We start from the raw sequence: 25,086 nt of genomic DNA on the forward strand, positions 1-25,086 counted from the left end.
CGCTCATGGAGTGGTATTTGTGCCGTGTTGAAGCATCTTGTACATGAGCTAGCAGCGCTGCGCAGACTCCGCGGCGCTTCAGCTCGCACACTAACTCTGCCAATATTTCAGCCCGGGCAAGCTATAGACGGTAGATGCATCTATTGGACGGTTGTAAATTTGCAGGTGCCTGTCACAACTGCAATGCGACTGCAACCGTGATGTGCGGAGGCCAGAAGAAGGGCCGTCGCAACAACGCAACAAGGTGTGGCTCGCCAACTAGACTATAGGACAAGGAGGTGTCGGTGTCGATGCCGTGGCGGGCGCTGGGCCTGGACCTGAGATGGCTGAGCTGCGGTCTACGGACCAACGGAGGCTTTCCCTTTGAGGTTACCAGGCTAGTTAGCAGGCTACCAGTACCAGGGTTCAGATTCAGGGCGGAACGCCGAGATGGTGTGTTCTGAAATGCAAGCTCCGAGGGGAACCTTGAGACAGCAGCCGGTCGAGATATCGTCAGGGTAGCGAATAAATGACACGTTCTTGGCCAGGGACCGTGGCAGCAGAGACATCGGTCGGTGTGCTTCCGACTTGGACTGTGGGGATGTAGAGATGCAGGAGAGGCGTATGCTATTCTTGGTGGCTGAAAGAAAGATGAGAGGGGAATGCGAGGCGAAGTGAGGTATTCCACCGAGCTATTGGTTATGGGACAAGAGAAGGGGGATTGCCTTGGAGTTTGGAGGCATTGAGCCGTCAATGCACGGCGTTGCGTGATGTCACAGGCCAGACCAGCCGACACTGGCATTGCCAGCTGGCAAGGCTCCGTTTGCTGTTGCTAAAGGCCCGTCAAGCCGTTTCCAAGCCCGTTTGGCGGGTTACAGTGGACGATTAGTGGATGAAGCCAGCATCGCACCCACTGTAGAAGCCTGCTGGCGCACCATGGAGTGTCGGCGCCACCCGGCTAGAACGGAACGAGTCTTGCCAAAGCCTGATGGCCTGGTCTCCTCGGGCAAAGTCCAGAGCTGCTCCCAGACAATAGATAGCCTGCCTTCTCCGGAATAAAGACCCGGCTTCCCTCCTCCACGTTTGCGAAACTATACTTTGTTCTTCCCTCGCAATTCCATTGATATACTATTTCTTTGTTGGAGTTTGCTGCTTTCATCGTACTCAACTCTCTACACCTCCGCACTTCCTCACTTACACCGAATCACCCACACACGCCCAGGCCCAGCACCCGCTTCTACAACATGGGCCTCGACACTCTACCCACAGAGCTGCGGCTGCAAATTGTTGCTCAGCTATCCAAAGTCTCTCACATCAATGCCCTATGCCAAGTCGACCGCGGCTACTACAATCTGCTCATCAACCACCTCTACACCGTCGACGAGCTCACCCTACAAAAGGACGCCCTGCGCTGGGCTCTAACACACCAAAACGCCGGCACCCTGCAACGCTGGCAGGAGGCCGGCCTCGACATAAACCGCATGCGCCGCAACAACACCAGACCCCTTCTCGAGGCAATGAAGGCCGGCTCCGACTGGGCTACCTGGCAGATCCTGCACCTCGGTGCCAACATTCACATCACCGACGGCCAAGGCCGGACGCCTCTCCACCTCGCCTGCACCGACGACTTTCAAAGACCTGCCCTCGTCCGCTACCTGCTCGCCCACGGTGCGAACCCGTCCGCCACGACTCGTGCCAGAGAGACACCTCTCGTCATGGCCATCCGCTGCGGCAACGCCGAGATTGTCGAGGCCTTGCTGGAGAGCGGCGCCGATCACAGCGCCCAGGACCGCATGGGCTGCGCCGCGCTACACGAGGTCATTGAGAGCGGCCAGGTCGAGATTGCTCAGCTGCTGCTGCAGCACGGCGCGAATCCGTCGCTACCGCGGCCTCTGACCGGCGAGACTCCGCTGCACACGGCTATACTGACCGGCTCGCTGGACATGGTCAAGCTGCTGGTCGACGGCGGCGCCGATCTGGCTGCCGAGTACAACGACTTTACCCCCTTCCTCCTCGCCTGCCAGGACGGCAGCGCCAAGCTGGTGCGCTGGATGCTGCAGAATGGTGTTGATGTTCAGACCAACATCAACAAGCGGGGTCTCACGCCCTTGCATGCGGCAGCCATGAGCGGCTCCGACGAGGTGGTCAAGACACTGCTCCAGCACCAGACACCGTACATGCTCACCGTCGCGGATCAATACGGCGATACGCCTGTGACGGTGGCGTCTCGCTACAAGCACGACAACCTTGCCCGGATGATGGTGCAGCTTGTCAACTAGGGGGATACGGGAGCCTGGTTGCGGTTGAAGCCAACGATGCCGTTTGAGCCGAAACCAGGCTTGCTTTTTTCCCGGTCCCATGGGGTCGGAACCGCTGCTCACAAGAATACGTCACAGGAGACGTGCATAAAATTGCAGCTTGGGCCGGGCCCCATTCTGAAGGCCGATAACGATGGCAGTGGAGTCGACGCGGCTCGCTCCTCATCTGCACCGGGCGCTATGATGATGAATTTCGTGTCACCGTCACCCGGCCCTGCATCCGGGCCGAGCTGGTGGTGGTCACTACCTGTACGATGTTTCCTACTCTATGGATTGGCATAGTCTTTTTTTTCCTGGCGTTTAGTGTTTGAGGTAGCAAGCAACATTTTGAGCATTTACGAAGAATGAGACATTATTACTACATTTACAATTGCCTTATCCAAGACACATTGACGATATCGAATGCGGCGGCGAATCAATCCCCCCGCTACACACATTTCAGACAGCTTGTCTCAGGCCGTTGACAGCGTTTATTGACAAAGGCAGAGGCAGTGGCCGGTGCGTTATGCAGCTTCATCTCATGGATGCTGATGCCGTGAGCCGTAGTAGCGTAGCATTGCCATGGTGCTTGGTCGCAAGGTGCGCTTGGTCGTTTTCTTTTCTTTTTCTTTTTGTTTTCCCCGCGCAACATCTCCCAGGCCCCAGTGCGCTCGTTTCTTTGTCCAAGTCCTGCAGCACCCTGCTCTCTCTCTTACGCGGACGCTATTTCTGTTGCCCGATCCCGGCTTGGGGGTGGCCTGGGGCTTTGCTTGCAAAACATGAGACGACCCAAAAAAGTAACCCCGAGCTGGCATTTACTATTCTGAGAGAGAAAATAGACATGCAACAAGGAACAACAGAGGCATTTTCCACGCTGAAGATGGAGCTGGCCAATGTACGGTGTGCTTTGTGCCTTGTGGCCGCCAGACAACAATGCAAGGACGGGTCGGAACCTCCGAGGCTGAAGCAAGGTACCTACGCGCGTGAGGCCTGTTTTCTGACAGGGCACTGGACACGTTTTCCACTCAACATGTTTTTTTCCCCTGTCACAACGCTGTCAGGCTGCTGCTACGTGTTAAAGATCTTTTATGTTTTTTTAGAAGCCGTGTTAGACGCCTAACAGCGTTGTGACAGGGGAAAATTAGCTATTAAAAAAGAGACCTGTCTAGTACCCTGTCCAAAAACAGGCCTCACTCGCGTATGTAGTTACGAGTCAGCAGGGCACAGCATGTCCCTGCGGGCGCACCCATCCTACCCATCCATCCAGCGCATTGTCAAGGTCAAAATCATGTGATTCATCCATGAAAAAAATATACCGCCTGCAATGGTTAGTTTGGTCCCGTGGGTTCTTTTTGGTCCCTTGACCTCGGAGCGGGGCTGTTCCCCCGACCCATTTGCCGGGGCGCCATTATCTAGTATTATCTGCCGCCTCAGCAATAGTTATGTAGCATCGCACGCAATCACCCAACTCTCACCGCTGGCCGGTTCTTACTCTCACCATCTATCCTCAAAGTCTCAAAGTGTGACTGGCGAACGGCCATTTCGACATCGCCTGCGCAGCCTTTGCATCGTCCCATCTACGCCAGGAGTAGTATCATTGGTCTGTCACCACTACTGATCTAATCGCAACGCTTCCCACTAACTTGGCTCAGACGAAACCACGTGTACTCGGAGCTGGCCTCTCGACGCAGCGCCCCCTCTCCTGCGGACCTACATCTTTCGCTGCCCAACCTCACCTATACCCCCATCATCACAACGATGCGCAACCGGTCCCCGTCCGACGCGACCCGAAGTAGCCACCGCATCTCGGCCACCCCGCCCATCTTTCCCAGTTACTTGCTACCCAGCTTCAAGTTTCCCTTTCTACGCCGCTTCTCCTCGTCCTCGCCCTCCGCCGCTACGACCACCGCCACCTCAGCCAGCACAACACCCCAGACCGGCCGTCTCGCGCGCCTCGCCCCCGACACGCTCCGCTGCACCGGCTGCTCCGCCGACCTGGCCCTGTCGTCGCAGATTGTCTCCAAGGGCTTCACCGGCCGCTACGGCCGCGCCCTGCTCGTTGCGCCGCCACCAGCGGCCGACGACCAAGACAGCGCCCCCGCCGCGCTGCTCAATATTCGCCTCGGCCGCTTGGAAAACAGACAGCTCGTGACCGGCTGGCACGTTGTCGCGGACATTTCGTGCGGCACGTGCGCGCGCAAGCTCGGCTGGAAATACGTCGACGCCAAGGAGAAATCGCAAAAGTACAAGGTCGGCAAGTACATTCTCGAGACGGAGCGCGTCACGGCGTACCGCAGCTGGGGCGAAGACGGCGGCGGGCCGGACAGCAGCGTGGTCGTGGATGGTACGGCGTATGGGCAGCGGCGCCGTCCGAGCGCTCATGATGTCACGTTTGACTCGGAGGACGAGGACGAATGCGACGACATCTTTGCGGGGACGTGGGATGCGCGCGCGGTGGCACAGCGAAGGGCCGAGATGATTGCCCTGGCTCGCCCTGAGGAGTGATTGCCGAGGCCGGTTGGTCAACACTTGCACCGACGGCGCTCACTTTCGATTTATATCGAGGTGCGGCGATGTGGGCACACAAGGATGGACACTGATACCAAAGTTGTATGAGGAAGGAATACCTAAGCTTGCTGAAGAAACTGAGCATCAATGGCTTCCACACTGGAGACGCCAGCCAGCAATATCTATAAAGCACCGATCGCCAACATCGTCGGCAAGAGATGTTGGCAGGAGCAATCCATCAGGGCTCCCGGCCACCAATATCCTCAGCTTGTAGCGGCCACGCCTTGATCAACTCTCCCTCCTTCCCAGGCTTCATTGTGCCCAACAATTGCAGCAGCCTGGGAACACGAACGAGCGTTGGCAGCAGCCAGAGACTATGAGCGAGCATTTGAGGAATAACAACCAGTGACTTCCAGCGATCATTGGGTCTTGAAAACAAGAAACACGCCCGCAAAGGCCAAGAATGACCAGAGAGCCATAAAGCTCCTCGCTTTGAAAAGCCCCCGCGCTGCGCCAAAGGCCAAGACACATCACCTACGCGCAATAGCCTGCTGTTGACGCTGATGAGTATTTCATAATATGATGGTGTTTAGAGGTTCACATAATAAAACCAAACTGATGACGCTCTCCCATGGCAGCCCATTCACCGTGAGATCTACAGATGGAACGATACAAGATATGAGAAAAACGAATTGGATAATTAAAGAAACTGTAATAGGAGACCCACATTACGCTATAGATATTTAAAAAGTCTACTTGATGCAAAAGCCCAACACCCTCTACTCAAGATCGGCAAGCGCCTTTTCATTCATTTGCTCAATGGCCTTGATAAACGTCGGGTACGGCGTCAGCGTCCCAAGCGCACGGCGCATGTGCGCATTCACAATCTGCAGACCATACACATAACTGGCATTGACCCAGCCGAATCTGAGGGGGGGGGGAACGGGTTAGCTGTTGCGTGGTCAAGAGGACAATTCAAAAGTACAAAAAAAACTTACCCTTCTTTGGCGACGCCCTTGAAGTTGAGACCCTGGTTGCCGTACTCGGCGTCCACGCGGTGAGGGTCGATGGGTCGCGTCACGTCGTACTTTTCCACAACAACGCCATTAAAGTCGACAAATGCCTTGGTAATCATAAACAGCCACTTGTATGCCAGGCGCTCCGCTTCTTCGTTGAAGCTGTAGCGGAGCAGGCCCGTCCAGGCCAACATCTGCTGCGGTGCCCAACCGTACGGGTAATCCCATTGCCGGTTGGGTCGCTCCAGGCCGACCTTTCCGCGCGAGCTTTCGGTACCGGCAAGCAGACCACCAAATTCTTCAAACTTGGGGAGACCCTTCCTCACGATATCTGCCGCCTGTTTGGGCGAGGCGACACCCGCCCACAGCGACCACAGCGTTGTAGCAGTTTCATATGTACAGCGCTTCTTGTTGACAAAGTCGTAGTCAAAAAACATGCCTTCCTCCTCATTCCACATCAGCTTGTCCATGGTAAGCTTGCGCCTCTTGGCCTTGCGGTCCCACAGGGCAGAGGTGAGAATGTCGCCAGGCTTGTACGGGGTGCCTTGGCAAAACTCCTCAGGCATGACGAGCTTGTCGTCAAAGAGGCTTCGGATAGTGCGAGAAATGTCGGTTTCGTACTTGAACAGTAGCGAGTTCAAATCAATGGTGGCAAGGTTGGCACAAACTCCCTCAAAGCGGTAGCTGGTGTCATGGCCCGACTCTCGCACGGCACGATCATGCATAAAGTAGTTGTCCAATTCCGGCTCCTTGATCTCGCCATAGTTGTAAGCGCGAACAAATTCATCGAATTTCATACCGTGCTTCTCGATATATGGCTCCAGAATGTGGACAAAGTGGCTAGGTTCGGTCTCGGGCGGAACTCCAAGACCTTCTGGGCAGTATCTCGATAGACCAGTAGTAGGATCCAGCCGAGCCTGCCCAGTCCAGACACTATGGTACTCCTTGATAGCTGCCAGAATGGAGCGACGCAAGAACTCGAGGGAATCGGGCTCGTGCTTGATTTTTTCGTATACTCGTAGCGCCATGTCGGTGAGGAAAGGAGGCTGGGAGCGCCCCAGATAGTATGACCGTGTGGCATTGAGGATCTTGCCGTAGTGCTCGATGCAGAAGCAAAAGTTGAGCACCATTGCCTTGGCTAGGTCAACTCGGTCATTGACCAGCAATCCGAGAGACTCCATGTAGCTATCCCATCCGTACAGCTCATTGAATCGACCACCAGGCACAACGAAAGGAAGTCCACGGAGGGTTTTGATGGTTCCCTTGACAGGGTCTTGCTCCTCAATCTCTTCAACGGCAACAGCGAGAAGACCAGGCTTCGCATTCATGTCACGAATAATCTCCGGGGTAATAACTTCGGGGAGTAATTGGACATCCAGTCGAATCTCTGGACGATCGAGGGCGACCTGCTTGTAGTATTCATATTGTGTCGTGCATTTGAATGGCACATAGATACGCGGTCGAGGATCATCGGTCCAGTCTTTGGGGTCACGAGCAGCAATCTCAATGCTCGACGCATCGATACGTCGCGTCAGACCATCCCAGAAATGATCTTTGATAAGACGGGAGAGGCGGTTGACAGGATTTTCGTTGAGTCGGGCTTCGTCGAGGATAATTTGCTTGCGGCCGTATTCTTTGGCCAGGGTCAACTCCTGAAGCAGGTTGGACAACATATACGTGCCACGGACTTCGAATCGATGATAGCCAGCGGAGGCAGCCGTTCGCAGGGGAAGGACTTTGGGTCCATGGTCCTCAATTGTGATTTGCATATTCCCGTCGGTATCTTCTTGGGCTTTCAGACTCTCGAGGGTCGCATCAACTTGGATGAGAAAGCGTCGACCCTGCTCCAGATTGCTCTCATCTGACAGTGTCAGCACGATGCTGTATGAGATTCGCCATGCATGACATACCGTGACTTCCACGCCGGAAAGGCTCCGGGAGATTCATTCGCTCTATTTGCTTGATCAAACTGCTCTGGGGTCTGTGTTAGATGTGTTGTCACGAGCTATGATGACATTCTTAGCTGCGACTTGCCTGGGAGTATGTGCGAGTCCGGTTCGCGAAGCGACCAGTGTGTCGCTCATCGGAGGCATAATAGGTTTTGGCATCATCAAAGACGCCAAAATCCTCAGACGCTCGAGGACGGTGCGCCGAGGGCGCGGTCGGATCAGACATTATCGAGATTGTTGTTTGCTCTGTGAGTAGCGGTGTCGGCGGGGCGAGGGGGGAAATGGCGGGGTGGTCGAAATGGATGCCCAATTGCGCGTCTGAGAGCAGAGGCCAGTATGAAAGCAGATGGGAGATGGCTTGGGAAAGGGCGGGGGCTTTTCAGGTCTGTGGTAATGCAGAGGCAAAGGGCAGAAGCAAGGCGTGATGTTGTTTGAAGAATTTAACTTGGCCTGCGGTGGCAGCTTTTAGTTAGTGGCGGGTCGGCCGGGGGTGGGTTTCACAGCTCCCTGAGTCCCTGTGGAGGCGGAAGGGAAAAGGGCGGAGAAGGGCGGACGGACAAGGCAGAGGGCACGAGGCAGAGGTGAGGGCACGAGAGCACGGGACGAGCGAGGCTAGTGCGTTGATAAGACGGCATGCTGGTGAGGTTTGACGGGCGAGTTTTCTCAACAAGACAGGCATGCGGTCTGACGGTCTGACGGCCAACCCAGCACCATATCTGACGCTAACGGAGCACACGGCAGCCGTAAGCGATGTCGGATGCAGAAGTGGGATGCGAATTGCGGGATGTAACGAGCTTTGTGTAAGACGCCAGCAGGCAGCCCAGAGCTGAAACTCCTAATACGGCGATAGCCAGAGTAATTGTCCTATCAGATCAATTCCCGGGCCCGGGGTGCAGAAAGCCACGACGTTGTCGCGCGCTGTAATCGCTAGCGAGTATCCGGACCGCTTTGTCTGTTCTTGGCGCAAGGGACAGAATTCATCTTGTATTTACCGTCATCATGCCATGTTTCGACTATGCATATTTTGACGTGGACGCTGTCTTACTTGGCGAGTGTTTGATGACCAGACTAAACCCAGCATAGTTATCCACACTTGACTCGAAGTCTACTATATGGCCTTGTAAATCAGTTAATAATCTCAAAGTACTGAGTTCCCTTTGAAGTTATCTATAGAGAGATCCCGATAATAAAATCTTGTTGCTATTGGTGCACTCATGTTGCCTGGTGTCAGTTGCTCTGCAAATTCTTTCTCTAGCGCAACCATCAGCCGCCGTTTTCTGATCCTAAACTCCAATCTACAGTTCCCACAAATCGGACATCATCATCAATATCCAAATTACATTCTTTTGCTTCGAGGTGAGCTCAAATGCGAGGTTTTGAAGATCGCCCGATGTTGACGCTAATTTCAACCTAGCGCTATCTATTACTACTCGCTGACAGGTAATGGATCTCCGGGAAAAGCTTCGTCGTGAGAATAGTTATTATTAAGAAAGCCTTTAGCGAAAACCAATGACAAAGCTTTGCCAGTTGCCGCCAGGATTTTGAAAGTCCCCCAGTCGTCGGGAAGCTACAATGCGGAGACAGCAATACGCGCGCTCTCTCGCCGCATCCAGTACACGATGACAGAGTTATTATAAGTTGCAGGCAAAATATTATGGGTATACTACACAACGCACTGAACAGGTCAATCCTTACTAGGACCTACAGCCCGAGAGGAAAATCGACTCGATCTAGAACGGGCTAGGTCAGCGGTATGTTGAGGCGACAGTAGATTTGTGTGTGCTTGCAAAATCGCTGCTGCAAGTATTGTAGAGTGAAAAAGAAGCAAAAGAGAGGATAACTGAAAGTGAATCATTTGACGAGCAATCATTGGGAGTCTTGCCCGTATTCACATACCAGGTCCCGATTTTGTTCTCAAATATTGTTCTTCAAGTAGTTCGCGATGCTGGCGCTACAATGGCAGCTTGGTTTGACACGTATCCCGAGGGCACATGACGGATTCACAAGCAAGACCAGACACGGCACGGAGAAGAACTAGAGGCTTGCAAGGTAACTAGGAGCAGATAGTGTCGGTGACGATGCTGTCGGCTGACGGGCGGGTAGAGCGTCTTGTGCCGTCACATGTAAAGGCAGGGCCCGGATCCGGGGTGGATTCGGCGATGGCACAAAGGAGCGAATCGGGGGCTAGCGTTGGAGAACGCGGCGACCGCAAGGGAGAATACGGAACGAGACGGCCGAGAAGAGGACAATGCGGCGGGTGACAGTAGAGCGGGACAATGTAGATGCATGAGGGTGCCTTTGAAAGTAGTTGTGAAAGAAATACACCTTTGTAAATTTCCGTATCGCTGCGTTGATGGACAGTTGCTACCTTGGATTCGTAGCTTAGTACGATATCGGGGTGAAGTGCGATGCTATAGCGGTCTTGAGCCGCTACAAAGCCCCCTGTATCGACACGGCTGAGAGTGGTTTGCGGGGGAGTTTGGGGCGAGTTTGGGGGAGTTGTTTGGATGTTTGGAGCATGCCACCGCTAACCCGAGGTGGGCGGTGTGGTGGGATGACGCGGGGAGGTGAATTGGGGTACCATCTTGAATCTTGGGCTGGCCAAGAGATGTTAGTTCCAGAAAGAAATGGTGAAACGTGTATTTACTGAATTTTCCAAGCCCGAATATCAATTTGCCAGACTACTGATAATAGTCGCAATGCTTGGATGCGCAAAGTTATACATCATCGGACCCCCCCCCCCCCCCCGGCCACCTCGGTCAAAGGAACAGGACCCACAGCAAGAGTCTCGAGAGCGCTGCTTTTATTTTACAGTGGCCACCATTGGTTGATGCGACCGCAGATGTGCCCACCGGGCTACAGCCCCCACCATTCCATTTGGCTGTGGCGGGCATTCCAAGCTTGCAAGTTCCAGTGCTCAAGCCATTCTGAACGCTGCTGCTCTCGGCCGCTGTTTGCTGCTCCCCAAAGCATGTGCTCCTCTTCTCCAACTTCCGGTCGCCCTTTGAGCCGAGACCCCCAGGCGACCGGCCTTTTGGGGCTGCCTTTTCTTTCGTTCGGTCACTTGAATGACGATGTTGAATCGGCAACTTGACAACCAGAACCAAAGAGCTGTGACTCCTCCCCTTGATCCCCCGGCCATACGAGCGGAAACCCGGCCGTGCTCCGAGCATCATTTGAGCTTTGATTCCGCAAGCTGTTCCCCCGGGAAGGCGCATGCAGTATTATTTCGACGACCAGGTTATGCTACTCATAGTGGAGGAGTGGTGGATGACGGGCTTACAGAATGATGTGAGGTACATGGCTTGGGAGAGTAATAGTCTGGCCTAGCCAGGTACCTTCCTTGTTCGTGGTTGCTAGGCCCAGAGGCCCGTTGTGTTGTGTCTCTGGCGCATTTAGTTACAGGCCAAAATGCACCGAATGTGCCCTGCCAGTGCTGCCTTTTGGAGCAATGCCCCCTGTAAATCTCAAAACTCTCAGTGCAAACGGAGCCGCCAGCTGCCAGCGGACCCACTAGCCCGGAACTGGCAGCAGCTGGCACGAGCAAACACAACCGGCCGACCGGTTCAAGCGCCACACACCACTGCCCATGTGTACTTAAAATTTGTACCAGTTGGAGTAAGTATGATTGACTGACGGGCCGGCGCTCGACTCTAAATATCTCTCGGCATTCGACTCCTCGTGCCCAATTTCTTCCTCTTCTTTTTTTCCCTTTCTTCTCCATCACCCTTTACTTTTGCCATCAAGTCTTCGATACTTCTTCCTCCTCCTTCCTCCCCTCCTCGCTTTCCTCCCACAGCTGTCACTTGCTGTTGTCCAGTACAAGTACATCCAACTACACCTCGGCTAAACCACATCTACCCGCCACCATGGCTTCCAACAACATGATCAACCCGGCCGTCAAACCCGAATCTGAGGACGACCTCTTCGCCCAGGAGGTTGCCCAGGTCAAGTCCTGGTGGAAGGACTCGCGCTGGAAGCACACCAAGCGTCCCTTCACGGCCGAGCAGATTGTCTCCAAGCGTGGATACCTCAAGATTGAGTACCCCAGCAACGCCCAGTCCAAGAAGCTCTGGAAGATCCTCGAGGGTCGTTTCGAGGTACGCGCATACACTTTTTCCTGGCTTTTGAGGGCAATTCTCGAGCCAATTGGCTTCCCCAATGCCTCGAACTGCTTCCTTCTTAAGCCGACGGGCCAGTGCCCACCAACGCCTCGGCTCAACGCTAACCTCTCCGAAAACAGTCCAAAGATGCCTCCTTCACCTACGGCTGCCTCGAGCCTACCATGCTCACCCAGATGGCCAAATATCTCGACACAGTCTACGTCTCTGGATGGCAATCATCTTCTACTGCCTCGTCCTCCGACGAACCCGGCCCCGATCTGGCTGACTACCCTTACGTGAGATAGCCCCCCAAGCCTAGTCGCTTACACCCACCCATGCCTCTTTGCACACCTTAATAAGGTACCCCTCCATGAGTGGGTTTGGCTGCGACGATATTATCACATGCCAAGGCGCCCTAGCACCAGCCTACATACAAGGCCATACATGTGCCAATGACTTGCATGGCTTGCATGGCAACCGTTTATTTGCGCCGCTTGACTATTCCCTCGAATCCCATCGCTGTATATGGGTCATATCAAAAACTGACTCAAATTATGTTGTTTAGACTACCGTCCCCAACAAGGTTGGCCACCTGTTCATGGCCCAGCTCTTCCACGACCGCAAACAGCGCCAGGAGCGCATCAGCGTCCCCAAGAGCCAGCGCGCCCAGCTCGCCAACGTTGACTACCTCCGTCCCATCATTGCTGATGCCGACACCGGTCATGGTGGTCTCACTGCCGTCATGAAGCTCACCAAGCTCTTCATTGAGAAGGGCGCTGCCGGTATTCACATTGAGGATCAGGCCCCTGGTACCAAGAAGTGCGGCCACATGGCTGGCAAGGTCCTTGTCCCCATCAGCGAGCACATTAGCCGCCTGGTTGCCATCCGCGCCCAGGCCGATATCATGGGTGAGTTACTCATTCCACATCTCATATGAGAATAAAAGTTTGAATAAAAAAACATGATCGCTAACAATGCCCAAGGCTCTGACCTCATTGCCGTCGCCCGTACCGACGCCGAGGCCGCCACCCTCATCACCACCACCATCGACCCCCGCGACCACGCCTTCATCATCGGCAGTACCAACCCCAACCTGCAGCCCCTCAGCGAGCTCATGGCCGCCGCCGAGGCTTCCGGCAAGGTCGGCGACGAGCTGCAACGGATTGAGGACGAGTGGCTGGCCAAGGCTAACCTGTCGCGCTTCGACGACGCCGTCGCCGCAGCCATTGACGCCGGCGCCTATAGCAACAAGGCCGAGCTCCAGGCCAAGTACAAGGCACAGGCCAAGGGCAAGTCCAACTCCGAGGCCCGCGCTCTCGCCAAGGGCCTCCTCGGCGTCGACGTCTACTTCAACTGGGATGCCCCGCGCACTCGCGAGGGCTTCTACCGCCTCAAGGGCGGCTGCGACTGCGCCATCAACCGCGCCATCGCCTACGGCCCTTTCTGCGATGCAGTCTGGATGGAGTCCAAGCTGCCCGACTTTGCCCAGGCCAAGGAGTTTGCCGACGGTGTCCACGCCGCTATCCCCCACCAGAAGTGAGCCTGGCCCTTCCGACTCTTTTTTCTTTCAAGCAACCCGCTAACCCTCTTCTCTCAGGCTCTCCTACAACCTCTCCCCCTCGTTCAACTGGAAGACGGCCATGCCCCGCGACGAGCAGGAGACGTACATTCAGCGCCTCGCTAGCCTCGGCTACTGCTGGCAGTTCATCACCCTCGCCGGCCTGCACACCACCGCCCTCATTAGCGATAGCTTCGCCAAGGCCTACGCCAAGAACGGCATGCGCGCCTACGGCGAGCTCGTCCAGGAGCCCGAGATGGAGCTCGGCGTCGACGTTGTCAAGCACCAAAAGTGGTCCGGCGCCAACTACGTCGATGAGCTACAAAAGATGATTACCGGCGGCGTCAGCTCCACCTCGGCCATGGGCAAGGGTGTCACTGAGGACCAGTTCCACTAAACTGACACGAGTGAGGCTTGTCCCTTTCTGGTTTTGATTCATTGTTGATTTCCCATGCCTGTACGGCTTCTTTTTGAGATTTTTTTTATCTTGGTTTGGATATGTTCTTGTTCTTTTTTTTGGATTCCATTAGACTATGCGGCACATGTTGGGAACAGTAACAGTGTGCCGCGCGCGGAGAAAAAAACATCATGATTGTTCATCATGGCGTGTTCTTTGGGATGATGATTTTCCTTTGTCATGACAAAAATGATCTCGTTACATTACACTTGTATCTAGTGTACAAAATCACAAAATTCCTTCTCACATGGATCTGATTCGCGACGCACTATAGGTAATTTTTGCCCAATTGGTTTCGTCGGCTCCTAGATGGTTCCTAGATGGATGCGGTTTCGTCACCGTACATAGTCGTTATATTTGCAGGCAAAGAATAAAACTCCCAAGTCTATCATAATGTATCTGTGTGTGGAATGCGCCCTGGATGAAAAAAAAAGCGATGAAAAAAAGCAAGATGTCAATAGTCATGGATAAAATCAATCAGCTTCAGCAAGCTGCATGATGAGACGCGCCGCCATGTCTAGGAACGGAAAAGGGCTCATCACCTCCTTCTCCTCCAGCAACTTACCATCCGCCGTCTCGTACCCCGAGCACTTGAAATCCACTAGATACACGCCCTGCTCCATTTCGTAGATTTGGATGCCCAGGTGCAGCGCGACAAAGTCCCGCGTCTGCGCGGCCTTGCCCTCCAGCACTTGGTATGTGTCGGGTATCTTGGTCTCCTGGCCGGCTTCGGTCTCTGTCGGTGTGCTCGCGTTTGTGCTGCGCATAACTACGGATACAAACGTTAGTACCTGTGGCACACAGTAGCAAAATGGCATTCGTAGGTTCACATACTCTTAGTCTCCCAGCGCACACGAATGTGCCAAGGGTCCGCGGGGAGCTTGTACTGTTGCGTGGGGTCCTTCCCATCCAAAGGTTCTTGTGGCTCCTCCTCAACTGGCGTCTCTCCATCGTGTTGCCGCAATCTCGCATAGTCTTCGTCTGGAATATAAGCGGCGCCGAGCTTATACAGCGCCTTGTGGATGCACAGCAGTGCCTCCCATGGAGCATTGCGCGATCGGATACCGAATTGCCAGCGAACGGGCTTGGTCTTCTTCGGCGGATTAATCGGTGTCATGCCCTGTGGTCTCTTCAAGCCCTCCTCTAGCTGCTTTTGTGAGCGCGAGTGGGGCTTGAGACGTCGGGAAGCCTCTTCCCTTTCAGCATCAGTGCGAGCCGACGTCGGCTCATCGTTAATGGCCGTCTCATCGGGCAATGTGCCTTCTACACCCGACTTGGCACGCTCAATGTAGTCTTTGTGATACGTGCCTATACTTGAAGGCAGGATACCAACTTTGCTAACATATGGGCGCGGCGGCGGCGGAACTCCCGAACGTGCCGAAGACATGCTCATCACAGGGCTTCCTTCTTCGGTCTCGGTGGCAACAGCTTCGACAAGCTGGTTAACTTGCATCATTTTGTTTTCGCGGACAATCATGTATGCATCCTTGATGGCGGAAGGTTCCTCTGATTGGAGAGCCTCTTCGACATCCGTCTTTCCGTAGCCCATTGTCTTGCTGATCTTGTCGGTAACCTCGTTATGCAGGCGTTCTTGGACCTTGACAGAGGCATTGGGAGCAATGTCACTCTTCTCAATAGCTCTGTTAGGATCCACACCTGTGTTGAGAAACTCCTCGACGGGAGGCTGCAGGTAAGCGGGGAGTTCGGTCATGAACCATGGGTCCTGGCGGATATCCTCGATCGTGGCACGCTGAACTGGATTGACGACGAGCATTTTCTTGATGAGATTAGCGGCGCCGCTTGGCATCCACTGGGGCATACTATATGTTCCTCTTGCAATCTTGGCAAAGAGACTGGGGATGTGCTCGTCATCAAAGGGCAGACGTCCGACAAGCAAGACGTAGAGGATTACTCCACAGCTCCAGACGTCAACTTCCGGGCCAGCATACAGCTTTCCGCCAATAACCTCTGGGGCTGCATAGTTGGGACTGCCACAGGATGTCTTGAGAAAGTTTCCGTCCGTCATAATGTTGCTTAGACCGAAATCAGCAATCTTGACATTGAGGTTCTCGTCGAGAAGCAGATTTTCGGGCTTAAGATCGCGGTGAACAATCTTGTGGCGATGGCAGTACTCGACAGCGCAGAGCATTTGCTGAAAGAAGCGTCGAGCTTCGGGCTCCTTCATGCGGCCATTTTGTACAATGTAGTCGAACAGTTCTCCGCCGGCGTATTCGAGGACCATGATGATTTCGGTCTGTGTCTTGATGACGGTGTATCTATGGTGGATGGCGGTTAGCGTGTCTCGGATTGCCCGCAATGTATTGGACACTCACAGTTTGATGATATGAGGGTGTCGCAGCAGCTGCAGGTACTCAATCTCTCGCTCAACGCGGCCAACCATGTCACGGCTGATGAGCTTCTTGCGGGCGATAATCTTGAGAGCGACCTGCTGGCCGGTGCCGATGTGGGTGGCTAGTCTGACCTTACCAAACGAGCCTTCACCCAGTGTGCGAATCACCTTGTAGGCACCAATACGCTGCTCCGTCTTTGTCTTTTCCTTTGGGGGAGCGCCGACGGTTTGGGACGCCGGCTTGGGCGGCCGGTCGGCATCATGACGGTGGTGGGGTGGGTGCTGCGGTTGCTGCTGTCGGCGAACGTGCGTTGATGAGAGCGAAATGGTTAGTTCCTCATCATCAAAGCCTCGGTGAGCCATGGCGAGAATAGTATGGAGCGGATGAGGGAGTAAACAGCCGAGCTCGGAGCGGTGGACAGCGCCGCGGGTATCGTGAGGTTTTGTGTTGTGTCGTGGGGAAGAGTGGCGGCAAACGGGGCCTAGAGGACGTTTTTGGGCAGCCAAGGCCAATCAAGATAATGAGCTGGAGAGAGGTTGAGGCGGGGTTACAGTACGACAGGGGATTTCGATGGGAGAAGAAGCAGGCGCTGGGGAGATGGGCCACTGGCTGCACTGGGATTAGGTAGGCGGATTTTGGTGGTTTGTTGAGGCCGTGCTGGGTGGTGGCACCGTGGTGGGCTCACTAACCAAGGTACCTAACCAACTAAACTACCTGCTACCTATAGCGCCATAGGTACCTACGTCAGCGGCTACCTATCAAAGCTACCCTGCACGGCATCGCTGGCAGGATAACTATAATAATCATCCAATAACGGCAACGGTGCATTTTTCATAGCTTCTAATCAAGGATTCATCCTCCAAGCAGGAATCAATGTAGTGCGGGTAGCCAATGGCTTCTGCACGAGCCAGGGATTGGAGATGTGAGAAATGACGTCGCCTTTCGGGCTCATCCACCACCCATTGATATACTGCGTATGATAATAAAGTTAGATCACATCACACTCTGCATACCTCATAGCCTTATCATCTAACGAACAGCTCCAGCGTGTCAGTATTATCGCAGCGATTACAATGTCCAGCGCCGAGTGCCATTCTGCATAAAACATTCCGAACAAGTGCTCTTGTTGTTGCTATATCGTACAGTAATTAATACATTAATTATACAAACTGTCATCGTCATTTCACTGCCTCTTCTCCTTGGCTTCCTCCGACTTCAGGCGCTCTATCAACTTCCCTCGGATAAAAGGGCTTAAGCCCAGGCTACTGTTGTCAGCACTTGAGGCACCACCTAGCTTGGTCAAGATTCAAACTTACATGCCGTCATTTGTCACTGGACGGTAGGTGCCGCTTGGTTCCAGCTTGCCCGAGACCTCACCCGTGTTGTCGACCTCAACACTTCCCAGTATATCCTCGGGCCAGGCGATTCTACCAAACTCGGGCGGGTGTCTACGGTCGCCTAGATGAACAAAGGACCCGACACCTGCTCCTCCGGCGCCGCCCTGCCCGCTGGCGCCTTGCGGCTCGGAACGGGCGCCGCCTTTGCGCCGGGGGCTTCCGCCGCCAGGACTGAACTGGAACTGGGGAGGACTGGCGAGCGTGCGGGCTTGGGAAATAACATCATCGTCAAGATGGCCGTATTCGCGAAGCACCCGGTCCAAAATCTGTAGAAATTGCTTGTTCTCGGTGAAGCTCCGAGGCGTCGGTGGTAGCTCCGTAGTCGTGCCAATGGCCAGGCGCTTTGACGGAGGATCACTGTCTAGGTAGGTCAGGATACTAGACGTAGACGCCGGATCCTTGAAGACGCGCTGTGCTTCTGTTAATATTTCGTATTCATCCGGAACAGGGCGAAGCTTACAATAAATTCATTGTTTGGAAGAGTTGAGAACATGCGCCTGAGCGACCCCAGAGGGCGCAACGGCGCTCGATTTCGTAGCGCAAACATTTGGAAATCGTAAAAGGTCGATTAGCCCAGATAGAACCAAACCGGTGCCTGAATTAAATATATACTCATCAAGAGATCGAGAACTCACCATGATGACGAGGTTCTAGACAATTTTGGCCGTTGACCCCATAAAAGCGGGTTATGCATCTATCGAAATCAATTAGACTCTTTGGACGCTAAGACGCGACAACGCGGTAATCTGCCAGTCCGGCGCGTCCACCAGCCAGAAGGGTTTGGAGCCTTGGTCCCGATTTCGTCGCATCATCCCATCCTTTTGCGAAAGTCCGGGTTCCTCGAGGCTACAATCTGTCGAAAGCATGGATAAAACACCAGCACCCATATTCCGCCGGAAAAATCTCCATATACCCTCGTCAGCCCTTCCTTCATCGTCGCCGTCCTTTGCGACCCCGGTACACCCATTGAAGCCGTTCAATGTCAACGCCCCCAAAGCCGGCATACTTCCGATTATCCTCCCGCCACCAACATTGCGACCTTTGGCCTTTCGAACGTTTACCAAGAAACATTCCCTCATACTGACTTCCTCGGCGCTGCAAGAGCTTGCGTCCTTTATTGGCCGACACTGTGGATCGGGATGGCGCGAAGATGGACTCGCGGAAAGGGTGCTCGAAGAGGCGGCCAGAAGCTGGAAGAATCGCAATGGCCCTGCCATTGTTGACGGAGAAAGCAAAGAACTCCATGAGATTCTGAAGACACTAGAGGGAAGCATGAGCGGTGGCAAGCTCGTTGGTCCTGGGAGAGGCCTGCCTCGCGGTGACAGCATGCTCGATGTCAACCCTGGCGATTCATTCAATACTCGACTTGGATTGCGCCCAACAGGTCCTATACGAGAGGATAGTAATGCTAGCTTCGGAATGACGGGGCTCGATGTACAAGATGGAGAGCATGACGATGACGAGACAAATGACCCTCGAGCATGGTTAAAAGTTATTGATGCTTTTGAGCAGCCGCGACTCTATTACAATGTCTCAAAGAAGCATTTTGAGAGGTACTGATACTGCAGGGAATACTTGAATTATCAGACTAACTTCTATTAGGGACACGACAAAACCATCGCTCCTACCAAAGGCCTCACACAAAACGGCCGCCTTTCGTAACCGATACGATGTCATTCACCAACGACTTCTCCGCCACGAATCCTTTCAAACCCCCACCGTCTCCTCTTCTCGATCCCACGACTCCCAAAAAGGATCCTCGAATCCCCAAGCTCTAAAAATAACGCCCATTGCGAACATGCTCGGACGCCACGGCAGCAACCACATGCTGCTCGGGCAGCTCAACGTCCTACCCACTGGCGGACTGGCCATCAGCGACGTGACCGGCACCATTGCGCTGGATGTCAAGCAGGCTGTCGCCATCCCCGAAGACTCGGCCTGGTTCTGCCCGGGCATGATTGTGCTCGTGGACGGCGTGTACGAAGAGGAGGACGAGTCCGTGGGCAAGGGCCTCAGCGGCAGCACCGGCGTTGGCGGCACGCTCGGCGGCCGCTTCCAGGGCTTCTTCATCGGCCAGCCGCCGTGCGAGAAGCGCCGTGCGACGCTCGGCATCACCGGCCCCGAGCAGACACCCGACCACGCCATTGGCGGTGGCTTCGGCTGGATCGACTTTCTCGGCGTGGGCAGCGAGCGCGCCGTGGGCCAAAAGATGCGCCGGCTCGAGCGCCGCCTGCTCGCGCCGCCCGCCCCCGAACCCTCCTTTGGCGATGAAGATGCCGGCGGCCGGGTCGGGCCATCCCGCGGCCGGGTCGTCGTCATTGGCGAGCTCAACCTGGACCAGCCGCGCGCACTGCAGGCGCTCCGCAAGATCCTCGCCCTGTACGGCGCCGAGCCCGTGGGCTGCGCGCCCGTCGCCTTTGTCCTCGCCGGCAACTTCACCCAGCACGCCGTCATGGCGCGGGGCGGCAGCAGCGGGGGCAGCATCGAGTACAAGGAATACTTTGACGCGCTGGCCTCGGCCCTCGCCGACTTTCCCACCCTGCTCCAGACGTCGACCTTCATCTTCGTGCCAGGCGACAACGACGGCTGGGTCTCGGCGTTTACCGCCGGCGCGTCCACGCCCGTGCCGCGCCATCCCGTGCCAGACCTGTTCACCTCGCGCGTGCGCAGGGCCTTTGCCACCGCCAACGCCGAAGCCGGCGCCGCGGCGCGCGGCGTCCCCGGCAGCGCCGTCTGGGCGTCGAACCCGGCGCGCGTCAGCCTCTTTGGGCCCAACCACGAGCTCGTGCTCTTCCGCGACGACATGTCGGCGCGCCTGCGCCGCACCTCGGTGCGCTTAAAGAAGGACACGTATGGCAGCGGCACGGCAGCCGAGACCGACAACGCCCAGACCCAGGCCGTGGCGCCGCCAGACTCCATGGAGGTGGACAAGGACGACGACGTCGCCGAGCCTCGACGCGGGCAGCCACCACAGCCCACGCAGGAGGCGCCGGCCGTGACGACGACGACGACGTCGCTCCCGCAGGACGTGCGCTCGGCGCAGAAGCTCGTCAAGACGCTCCTCGACCAGGGCCACCTCGCGCCGTTCCGCACCGCGACGCGCCCTATCCACTGGGACTTTGCGTCGGCGCTGCACCTGTACCCGTTGCCGACGGCCATGGTGCTCGTCGACGCCTCGGCGCCCCCGTTTTGCGTCACGTACGAGGGCTGCCACGTCATGAACCCGGGCACCGTGCTCGTGCCCGGTCGCAAGGCCGTCGGCCGCTGGATCGAGTATGAGCTGGGCAGGCTTGGGAGGCTGCGCGAGTGTACGTTTTGATAAGTAGAGAGGAAAGAATGATTATGGAAAGGTTGTTGCGGTGGTGGTTTTATGGTCATGAAAAACTGCATAGATTGGGTGATGATGTAACGAAAAATGTTTCTTATTTTCCTTCTTCAGGCATAGTTTCGGGGGCTCAAAATACAAATGGTTTGTATCAGAGTGGATAATCAATACATAACGAGTCGAAAGTTCAATGATTTGGGTATAGCAAGGGTATAGAAAGAATACAGCGGTTCTCTTGTACAATCAAGATTAATTCCACCCGACTCCGAGCGTGCTTGTTGTAAGGAAAAACACCTCTCCCTCCAAATGAATGTAGTAAAAACAAACTCGGTCCAGCCTTGAACATCGCCTGCTTACTCCAGCAACATGTCATTCTGATGGAGCACACCAAAGAGGCTCTCAATCTCTTCGCGCACCTTTTGCAGGTCAGCCGCTACTTGAGCCGTGACCAGGATGTACGCATACACAAGCGCGTAGTCTTTTTCCTCGACCTCGACGCTGAGCTGCGCAGGTGTAGCGCCGCTCGCGGCCAACTCTGGCGGCGGTGCGGTAACGGCGTTCGCCTTGCCGTCGGTAGTAGCACTGCCGCCGCCGCCGCCGCCGCCACCGGCCATCTGCGCCTGCGAGTGGTCGAGCCGGAACTGATGAATCTTGCCGAGCAGCCGGTCCTTGTTGCTCTCAATCGTGGGTATGACATCGGTGAGCGGGTACTCGAGCATGATGCACGAGGCGAGCACCTGAAAGACGTGGCTGATGCGCTGGCAGAGCAGCACGCGCTCACTGGCGGTAAAGTCGAGGAGGGCGCGCTCGCCGGCCGAAATGGACCCGCGATGCTCGCTGATGAGGTGCATGGCGTAGAAGCTGTCGAGAATATGCTTGGTCGCGTGCAGCACGCGGCTGTAGGCCTTGCTGGGAAACGGCCCGCGCAGCGCAAACTCCGACTTGGCCGACGCGCGCAGCGCCTCGAGCTTAAACGCGTAGCGCTGCAGCGCCGCCTGCTCCCGGGCGTCCATGTAGTCGCGCTGGCTGTCGCTCTCAACGAGAATGGTCAGCGGCCCGCGCTTCCAGATGAGGCCCAGCTGCAGGTAGAGCACCGCGAGGCCCTCGCGGAACTTGGCCCGCCCGGAAATGGGCCACAGCAGCCGGCAGAAGAACATGCCCCAGACGATTCCCAGCGTGACGGCAATGACGCGGTGGTAGGTAATGTCAAATATGAGGGGGTTCCTGCCGCCTTCATCGTCGTCGTCGTCGTCTTGCTGCGAAAGACTGTAAGCGTAGAGCACAATGACGTTATACGCTAGCAGCGAGATGCGGCCAAGCGGGCCATTCTTGACGATGAGAATCAAGTAAAAATTGCCAAAAGCCATGAAGAAGCCAAAAATGGCAAGGGCGTAGGCATTGCCGAAGCTGAGGATCCACGCCGCGCAGGCACAAACGGCACCGATTAGGGTACCGAGGAGCCGTGAGAGGCCAGTCGTGTTCGATGCTCCGTTGGTCATGCCGACAACGACCATATAAGACAGCAGTCCCCATTCGCCTCTCCATTTCTGATATACGGGGCGTGTGGCGGGAATAAAGGCAAACATGGCCCAAAGGACTGCACCGATGGCAATTTTGATGCCAAAGACAACGTCTTCTCGTGAGAGAAATCGTAACACATTGAGAATCAGCTGCGAGAGACTTCTAGCCCAGCTGCTCGATTGCGAGGAGGCATCCCAGTGGTAATTGTCGCGCTGCTTCTTCATGGAGTTGGGGATGCCCTTGGGCAGGGCGGACCGACGAATTCCAGACTGTGTTCTTGTGAGCAGGGGTTCTCGCTCTGGGTCTTCGCTTGCTGCATCTTGCGGCTTCCATCTATATTGCCAGAACTTTAGCCAGTTCCAGCTCCTGTCTACGGTCTCGGTCGAGTGTCTGAGCTCCTCTAACACGTCTAGGTACGAATCCATGGCTTCTGCAACAGCAAGCAAACTAAAGGAAAAGTGTCCGCAGGCAGCAGCGACTTCTTCAATGTCTGCTCGGATAGCCTCGGATCGGATACGTCCCAGTTCCATGCTTTTATACACCTCCTGCAGAGCACGACTTCGGGCCGAGTTGTACAGGCTCAGAGCGTCTCGGAGCGATTCTCGTAGCTGTTCCGACATAGCCACATCATTCGCTATATCTTTTCCAAAAGGAGATTCGCGCAAAATCTCGATTAATGTATAGGCCAGAGACTTCATTGAAGGCCCTAGCAGGGCCATGAAGAGCGCAAATATATCAGAAGGCACACGGAAAGTTGCTATCAAATCCTGAGTAGGGTCGGATCGGGAGTTTGGGTTGCTTCGTGGTTCTTCAGCCTCTTCGATGACTGAAAGTCGCTCCACGACATCCATGAGCGATGATGCTCTGCCGGACGGCTTGGGTGAGGGTAGAGCGCCGTCCGCTATCGTCGTGTCTTGATTCTCTGTCAAGGCTGCGACACCCTCTCTGAGAAGAGTGAATTGTGTATTCAAGGCACTTCGCAAGCCGCCAATTGCTTGTGATACCGCGTCCAGGGACTTGACGAGTTGTTTGTCGTACTGGTATATTCGTTCCTGGCCGATGACGTAGTACTCCAGCTTGGCTTCGCGCAGTGTCAACGTCATGAGGCTATAAGCGGCCGTGTAAGACTTGGAAACACGGTGGTATTCGGTAGAATTAACCTCCTCTTCTGAGCCGATGAGAAATCCCCTGGTAACGAAAGAAAGTCGGTCACTGAGAGTGGAAGATGCTGTGATGATGGATTTGCGCAGGATTTGTCGCGCCGCCACTGGCCATACTAGCATGTTGACGGCTGCGCTGAAGGTAATTCCAATGAGAAGCATCTTAAGGACCTGTACTATTCTGTCATCAGAGAAGTAGCCGTATTGAATGGAGTCGTCCTTGGTAACCATGGATATGATTGCGATGGACGCGAGTGTTGCTGCAACGTTGACGAGTGGCTGGTCCAACTTCTGCTTCACCCAGGCGATGAAACCAAGCCCACCACCGACCGCCATGAGAAGAATGAGGGCATGAGCCGGGGCTACCGAGTCGAGCTGCTTTCGCGAGAGGACAGCAATAGTCATGCTGAGCACGCATACTACATTGGCGCATATGACGGCGGCGATGGCGACCAGGATGGCCTCGATCATAGATCCAATGGTTCGCGCGGGGTGAAAGAAGACGGTCAGGGTGGCGACGATGTGCTTTCCATCGCGGTCGCCGAGAAAGTTGGCAAGGAGGGGCGCAAAGGTGGCCAGGCTGCCGAGCACGTAAGCAAAGGTGCATTTGAGGACCTGGTGTCCCTGATCCGAGTATAGCCAGTACCAGAGGGCGACCGCCCTTGATTTGCCGTCGTCGACCGCCGCGGCACACTGTTCGCATATCGTCTCGGCTTCGGTATATCGGTTGATGATGCTCGCGCGGGTGTTGGCTGTCGCCGACGTGCGCAGCGTGAACTGCTTTCTCGATCGCTCTCCGGTGCTGGGAATAACAAAGGTTCCATTTCGCATTTTCTAACCACCACGCCCCGTTAGTATCTGCCTCGCGGGCACCAGGGATAGGGGAGCGAGCATACAGCGCGTTTGTTGGGGCGCAAAGGCGGCCACGCCGCCGAGGCGCTCCCTTCAGAGGCCATGGTTGCGCTGCGCAACGGTGGTGTGATTCGGAAAGGGGCGTGCGGCGGGGGTCATATTCATCGGCCAACGCGTCGTTTTCGACAATTCGTTGCAGAGAGGAACGTCGAGGCATAGATGGAGAAGGGCCGCAAATAGATTGCAGCGGCCCCAGAGCGCCCGCAGTCAGGGATTGGCTGGCGCCTTGGATCAATCAGTGTTGCGTGCCCGGTGTGCACAAAAGTAGACACCAGTCACCATATAACGTCAGGCGTTATTCTCGGGTTCCTGAGAGATTTCGAGGACGGAGATGGAAATAAACAAACGGGTGTTGTGTAGTACGTGGCTCAGCAAGCTTGACGGACGGTCGGCATGCGACTGCACCTTGGCGGCTCGTCTCGATCGGGCAGTTAGCTCAGCAAACTTGCAGCACTACGTAGGAGGTACTTAGTAGGTACCTGGGTACACTTAGTTGTTCCCCACTGGCCCTACTACGTACCTAGGTAGTAGGTAGGTACTAATAAGGTACACA

The 25,086-nt window shown here is 55.3% G+C and overlaps 8 protein-coding genes across 8 annotated transcripts; 4 read left to right on the plus strand and 4 right to left on the minus strand.

The window, feature by feature from the left end:
• Window positions 1-1,223: 1,223 nt before the first annotated feature.
• CCM_05548 (ankyrin 2,3/unc44) lies at window positions 1,224-2,258 on the plus strand (the record flags this gene model as incomplete). Its single annotated transcript, XM_006670692.1, has 1 exon — window positions 1,224-2,258. The coding sequence occupies one exon, from the start codon at window positions 1,224-1,226 to the stop codon at window positions 2,256-2,258; it is 1,035 nt and encodes a 344-aa protein (XP_006670755.1).
• A 1,776-nt stretch (window positions 2,259-4,034) lies between these two features.
• Window positions 4,035-4,781, plus strand: CCM_05549 (yippee family protein; the record flags this gene model as incomplete). The annotated part of the gene is made up of 1 exon (XM_006670693.1): window positions 4,035-4,781. The coding sequence occupies one exon, from the start codon at window positions 4,035-4,037 to the stop codon at window positions 4,779-4,781; it is 747 nt and encodes a 248-aa protein (XP_006670756.1).
• Window positions 4,782-5,563: 782 nt separating this feature from the next.
• CCM_05550 (neutral trehalase) lies at window positions 5,564-8,730 on the minus strand (the record flags this gene model as incomplete). The annotated part of the gene is made up of 5 exons (XM_006670694.1): window positions 5,564-5,711; window positions 5,783-7,661; window positions 7,711-7,774; window positions 7,835-8,124; window positions 8,694-8,730. The coding sequence occupies 5 exons, from the start codon at window positions 8,728-8,730 to the stop codon at window positions 5,564-5,566; spliced, it is 2,418 nt and encodes an 805-aa protein (XP_006670757.1).
• A 2,888-nt stretch (window positions 8,731-11,618) lies between these two features.
• Window positions 11,619-13,807, plus strand: CCM_05551 (isocitrate lyase; the record flags this gene model as incomplete). Its single annotated transcript, XM_006670695.1, has 5 exons — window positions 11,619-11,849; window positions 11,993-12,148; window positions 12,418-12,760; window positions 12,836-13,388; window positions 13,450-13,807. The coding sequence occupies 5 exons, from the start codon at window positions 11,619-11,621 to the stop codon at window positions 13,805-13,807; spliced, it is 1,641 nt and encodes a 546-aa protein (XP_006670758.1).
• A 533-nt stretch (window positions 13,808-14,340) lies between these two features.
• CCM_05552 (carbon catabolite derepressing protein kinase Snf1) lies at window positions 14,341-16,580 on the minus strand (the record flags this gene model as incomplete). Its single annotated transcript, XM_006670696.1, has 3 exons — window positions 14,341-14,636; window positions 14,702-16,143; window positions 16,201-16,580. 3 exons carry the CDS (start codon window positions 16,578-16,580, stop codon window positions 14,341-14,343), a joined length of 2,118 nt encoding a protein of 705 aa, XP_006670759.1.
• Window positions 16,581-17,401: 821 nt separating this feature from the next.
• Window positions 17,402-18,162, minus strand: CCM_05553 (uncharacterized protein; the record flags this gene model as incomplete). Its single annotated transcript, XM_006670697.1, has 3 exons — window positions 17,402-17,480; window positions 17,535-18,025; window positions 18,076-18,162. 3 exons carry the CDS (start codon window positions 18,160-18,162, stop codon window positions 17,402-17,404), a joined length of 657 nt encoding a protein of 218 aa, XP_006670760.1.
• A 317-nt stretch (window positions 18,163-18,479) lies between these two features.
• On the plus strand, window positions 18,480-20,934 carry CCM_05554 (DNA polymerase epsilon subunit B, putative; the record flags this gene model as incomplete). Its single annotated transcript, XM_006670698.1, has 2 exons — window positions 18,480-19,168; window positions 19,218-20,934. 2 exons carry the CDS (start codon window positions 18,480-18,482, stop codon window positions 20,932-20,934), a joined length of 2,406 nt encoding a protein of 801 aa, XP_006670761.1.
• A 359-nt stretch (window positions 20,935-21,293) lies between these two features.
• Window positions 21,294-24,452, minus strand: CCM_05555 (60S ribosomal protein L19; the record flags this gene model as incomplete). The annotated part of the gene is made up of 1 exon (XM_006670699.1): window positions 21,294-24,452. The coding sequence occupies one exon, from the start codon at window positions 24,450-24,452 to the stop codon at window positions 21,294-21,296; it is 3,159 nt and encodes a 1,052-aa protein (XP_006670762.1).
• Window positions 24,453-25,086: the final 634 nt, after the last annotated feature.

Source organism: Cordyceps militaris, assembly GCF_000225605.1.
Source record: "Cordyceps militaris CM01 unplaced genomic scaffold CCM_S00004, whole genome shotgun sequence".
NCBI lineage: Eukaryota > Fungi > Ascomycota > Sordariomycetes > Hypocreales > Cordycipitaceae > Cordyceps > Cordyceps militaris.